Here is a 3,373-nt window from a genome sequence, read left to right as displayed (position 1 = left end):
ATTTCCCATTCCGGGTAGCTATGCCATGTCATACTGTTGCGTATGTTGTGTCGTATGGTCATACGGTACAATTGTAGAGATATGGAAACTTCCATGATTGTTACGATCAACATACCACAATTGGAATGATGCTGTTGAGTTGCACTATGAAGAAAAAACAAAACTCTACTCTGTATTCTGCAATGTTGGAAAGCCTTCATGTAGAAAACTCTAGTTTGTATTTGAAGGTTTATGCAGTTTTGATTTCTGGTCTTGGTAGGTTACCTCTTGATCCCAAAATTAGAGGTAAACTTCATTATGTGCATGTTTTATGCAATGTATATGTAGTATTGGAGCTATAGGGATACATAGATGCTAATTTGGATGGTGATAATACGGACAAGAAGTCTATGATGTGATTCCTTATCATCATTGGGAGTGCATAGTCGTTTGGATGGGTAGAGAGGCAGAGTAGTGAGGAATTGTTGTGATGGCATGTCCGGTAGCTTGCCTTCACAAGCTTCTAGTAACTGGAACTTGGATGCTTCCATAGTCGCATCAACTTGCAGCAAGAGAGATGAAAACGCAAAATCAAGGAGCTGTCCATGCAGACAAGGGAGGAGTATCGGAATTCTGGTGAGACATCAACAGATGTGCATCCTCATAACGCTCTCCGGCAATAGCGCGCTCGTGAAACAAAGCCACAATCTCCTCCACCTCTGCTTTGCTCAACTTCACATCAAGGGCACCCACATTTTCCTCGAAATTCTTGACGCGAGTTGTGCCGGGAATGGGTACGACGTCATCCCCTTGGTGCTGAACCCAAGCAAGTGCGACCTGTCCTGGCATGCACCCTTTTCTTGCAGCCAACTCTTGTAATGCTTCAAACAAGATCTGATTTTTTTCAAGATTTACTCCCTGCATCCTTGGCTGCGCAATCTACACTTTCAAGTACCATGCAAACAGGCCAATGAATAAAAGGAAGTGAGTTTTAACGTATAGATTGCACACAGACTATTCAGCATATAAATGATTCTGCAAGCTTATCGAACAGCACAACATACCTTGCGGAAATCTGTTTCTGTTGCGTTTTCTAGGATTTTTGCACCAGCTGAAAAGAACCCTCGACCAAGCGGGCTATACACAACTATTCCAATCCCGAGTTCCCTGCAATTAATGTGAGAAAAGGAGCCAGTGTGAAGTGACAGTTTTATTCTTTCTGTCAACCACGGTCAACACAGCATGCATCACACACATACAAGCGTGAAGAGTAGATGAAAAGAAACAAGGATCACCTGCAGGTGGGTATGATGTCTTTCTCCACATCACGCGACCACAAAGACCACTCCAGTTGGACGGCACTAATGGGGTGAATTGCATGAGCCCGCCGTATGGTTGATGCTGAAGCCTCGGATAGCCCCAGATACTTCACCTTTCCTTCCTCCACTAGCTTCTTCATTTCCCCCACCTGTGGAGCAGAGCACATAAAAACTCATGCCGAACAACAAGTGCCTGAAAAATACGTGTATTGCTGCATTTTACATGCTGGTGTGATTTCAATGTTCGCATCTGTTTGAAGTTATATGTTCCATGATTAAAACATGGCAGCTTAGCTTCTATGGAGGTAACCTCACCGTAACTTCAATCGGAACGTTGGTGTCAATACGATGTTGGTAGTACAAGTCAATGTAATCCACATTAAGCCTCCTAAGGCTAGCTTCGCAAGCTGCACGCACGTATGCAGGATCTCCATTGACGCCAAATGTGCCAGTATCTGTATCAATCGTGGCGCCAAACTTTGTGGCAAGCTGGACTTTATGTCTTATGCCCTTGAGAGCCTGTATACATACATTAAGAACCAAATGATCGATTACATGCGCACACAGACAAATGTTTGTAGGTTTCAACTACATTGGAAGTGGGTAACTATTGACAAGCTAGTGAGCGCGCATCAACAAATGCATACAAACACTGGCTCAATCAGAATACAACATGCCACCTTAAATCATGAGAAAACAATACAGAATGAATACCTTGCCCAGGAGGAGCTCGTTGGTGAAGGGGCCATAGACATCAGAGGTGTCGAGGAAGGTGATGCCGGAGTGGACGGCGTGGTGAATGAGCGCGATCATGTCGGCGTCAGGCTTGGGGAGACCATAAAAGAAGGACGACATGCCCATACATCCCAGGCCCTGAGCGGAAACGTGGAGGCCCTGCGACCCCAAAGGAACCGACTTAACAGCAGGTGGAGCCATGTAAAATGCAGCAGGTGAAGAAATTCTTAGATAGCAGGCTGGCCGTGTGTAGTGATGAGAGGAGAGCTTTTACAGCACAGGCACGCTTCGACAGGCTTTATAAAGGACGGGGGCAAGGGGTAGAGTCGTGTCGTGGGCCGTGACATCACATGAGCTCCTCTCCAAAAAATTCAAGCAGGACTCCGTTACGTCTATCATATGTTGCCACGATTTCAAATAGCTCGTTAAAGATTGGAATCTTGGGAGATGCTTTCATTTTCTTCACTTTAGCAGGGAAGGAGGTTGCGACTCGCAGGCAGGACAGCGAAGAACGTGGCTTGTAGCAAGCAGACAGAGTAGGAGAATGTGATGCGAGATTGGAAGAGCTATGTGTGCTGGACAACGACGACTGGGCTAGGGAGGACACGGGGGCGGGCAGAGGACTGGGGGCTTGCTTGTTTTATAACAAAGGGGCAAGCAATGTCACAAGCACCTGGTGCTGGTGGGATGGTTCAACACAAAGGATGCTTCCTGATTGCGGTGTGTCGGGTTCAATTCTCGCTGACAAGTGTTTCTTTTGGCCCTTGAACTTGGCTACCCACAGAGCTTGAGATGGAATATAGTGAGATTCCAATTGATAAATTGGGAGATGAACCAGTATGTGGCACCCATTATGAAAAATAAAATAAGCCAGAATCCTCTACGATACTGACGGGCGTGAGTACATCCAGGAGCGAGCAACATTAAGGCCGCTCGAGCGATAGAGATGCGAGCAGCGTAGAGTTGCCGACGAGCGAGCACATGGAGCTTGTGAGAGCACGCACAAAATCCAGGTGTAGCAGGGAGGAGTAGGGGGAAGCCCTGCTCTGTGGCAGTCATCTGCCTTGCTCCGTGCGAGCAGGTAGTGGATGTTCATCTTTTCATTATTGAACGAATTTCCATCATCGTCAGCCTTGCAGGGATGCTCGATTGGTTACGTAAGCATTTGTAATCTTGCAGTCCTTTTGGTTCTGGGTTCGAATCCTCGACTCTCCCTTTTAAAAGGTAGGAATCCTAAGGTAGTAATTCCTAATCTTGCAGTCCTTATGGTTCCGGGTTCGAAATATCCTCGACTCTTCCTTTTAGGAGGTAGGAATCCTAAGGTAGGCTTTGAGAGGCAA

The 3,373-nt window shown here is 46.3% G+C and overlaps 1 protein-coding gene across 1 annotated transcript; it reads right to left on the bottom strand.

The window, feature by feature from the left end:
• Positions 1-201: 201 nt before the first annotated feature.
• Positions 202-2,318, bottom strand: LOC147422249 (putative aldo-keto reductase 2). Its single transcript, XM_086502600.1, has 5 exons — positions 2,013-2,318; positions 1,614-1,817; positions 1,275-1,447; positions 1,044-1,146; positions 202-918 (listed from the first exon to the last, which is right to left on the bottom strand). The coding sequence occupies exons 1-5, from the start codon at positions 2,232-2,234 to the stop codon at positions 571-573; spliced, it is 1,050 nt and encodes a 349-aa protein (XP_086358726.1). The 5' UTR covers positions 2,235-2,318; the 3' UTR covers positions 202-570.
• Positions 2,319-3,373: the final 1,055 nt, after the last annotated feature.

Source organism: Adiantum capillus-veneris, chromosome 27 (genome assembly GCF_014529385.1).
Source record: "Adiantum capillus-veneris isolate H3 chromosome 27, ASM1452938v2, whole genome shotgun sequence".
Taxonomy (NCBI): domain Eukaryota; kingdom Viridiplantae; phylum Streptophyta; class Polypodiopsida; order Polypodiales; family Pteridaceae; genus Adiantum; species Adiantum capillus-veneris.
This window is presented reverse-complemented; position numbering and strand designations above follow the sequence as displayed.

Coding starts and splice junctions, on each gene's coding strand:
- LOC147422249 (XM_086502600.1), bottom strand. CDS start 2,234: ATGGCTCCACCTGCTGTTAAGTCGGTTCCTTTGGGGTCGCAGGGCCTC. Junction 1,818..2,012: donor ACGAGCTCCTCCTGGGCAAG/GTATTCATTCTG, acceptor GTATGTATACAG/GCTCTCAAGGGCATAAGACA. Junction 1,448..1,613: donor ACGTTCCGATTGAAGTTACG/GTGAGGTTACCT, acceptor TCTGCTCCACAG/GTGGGGGAAATGAAGAAGCT.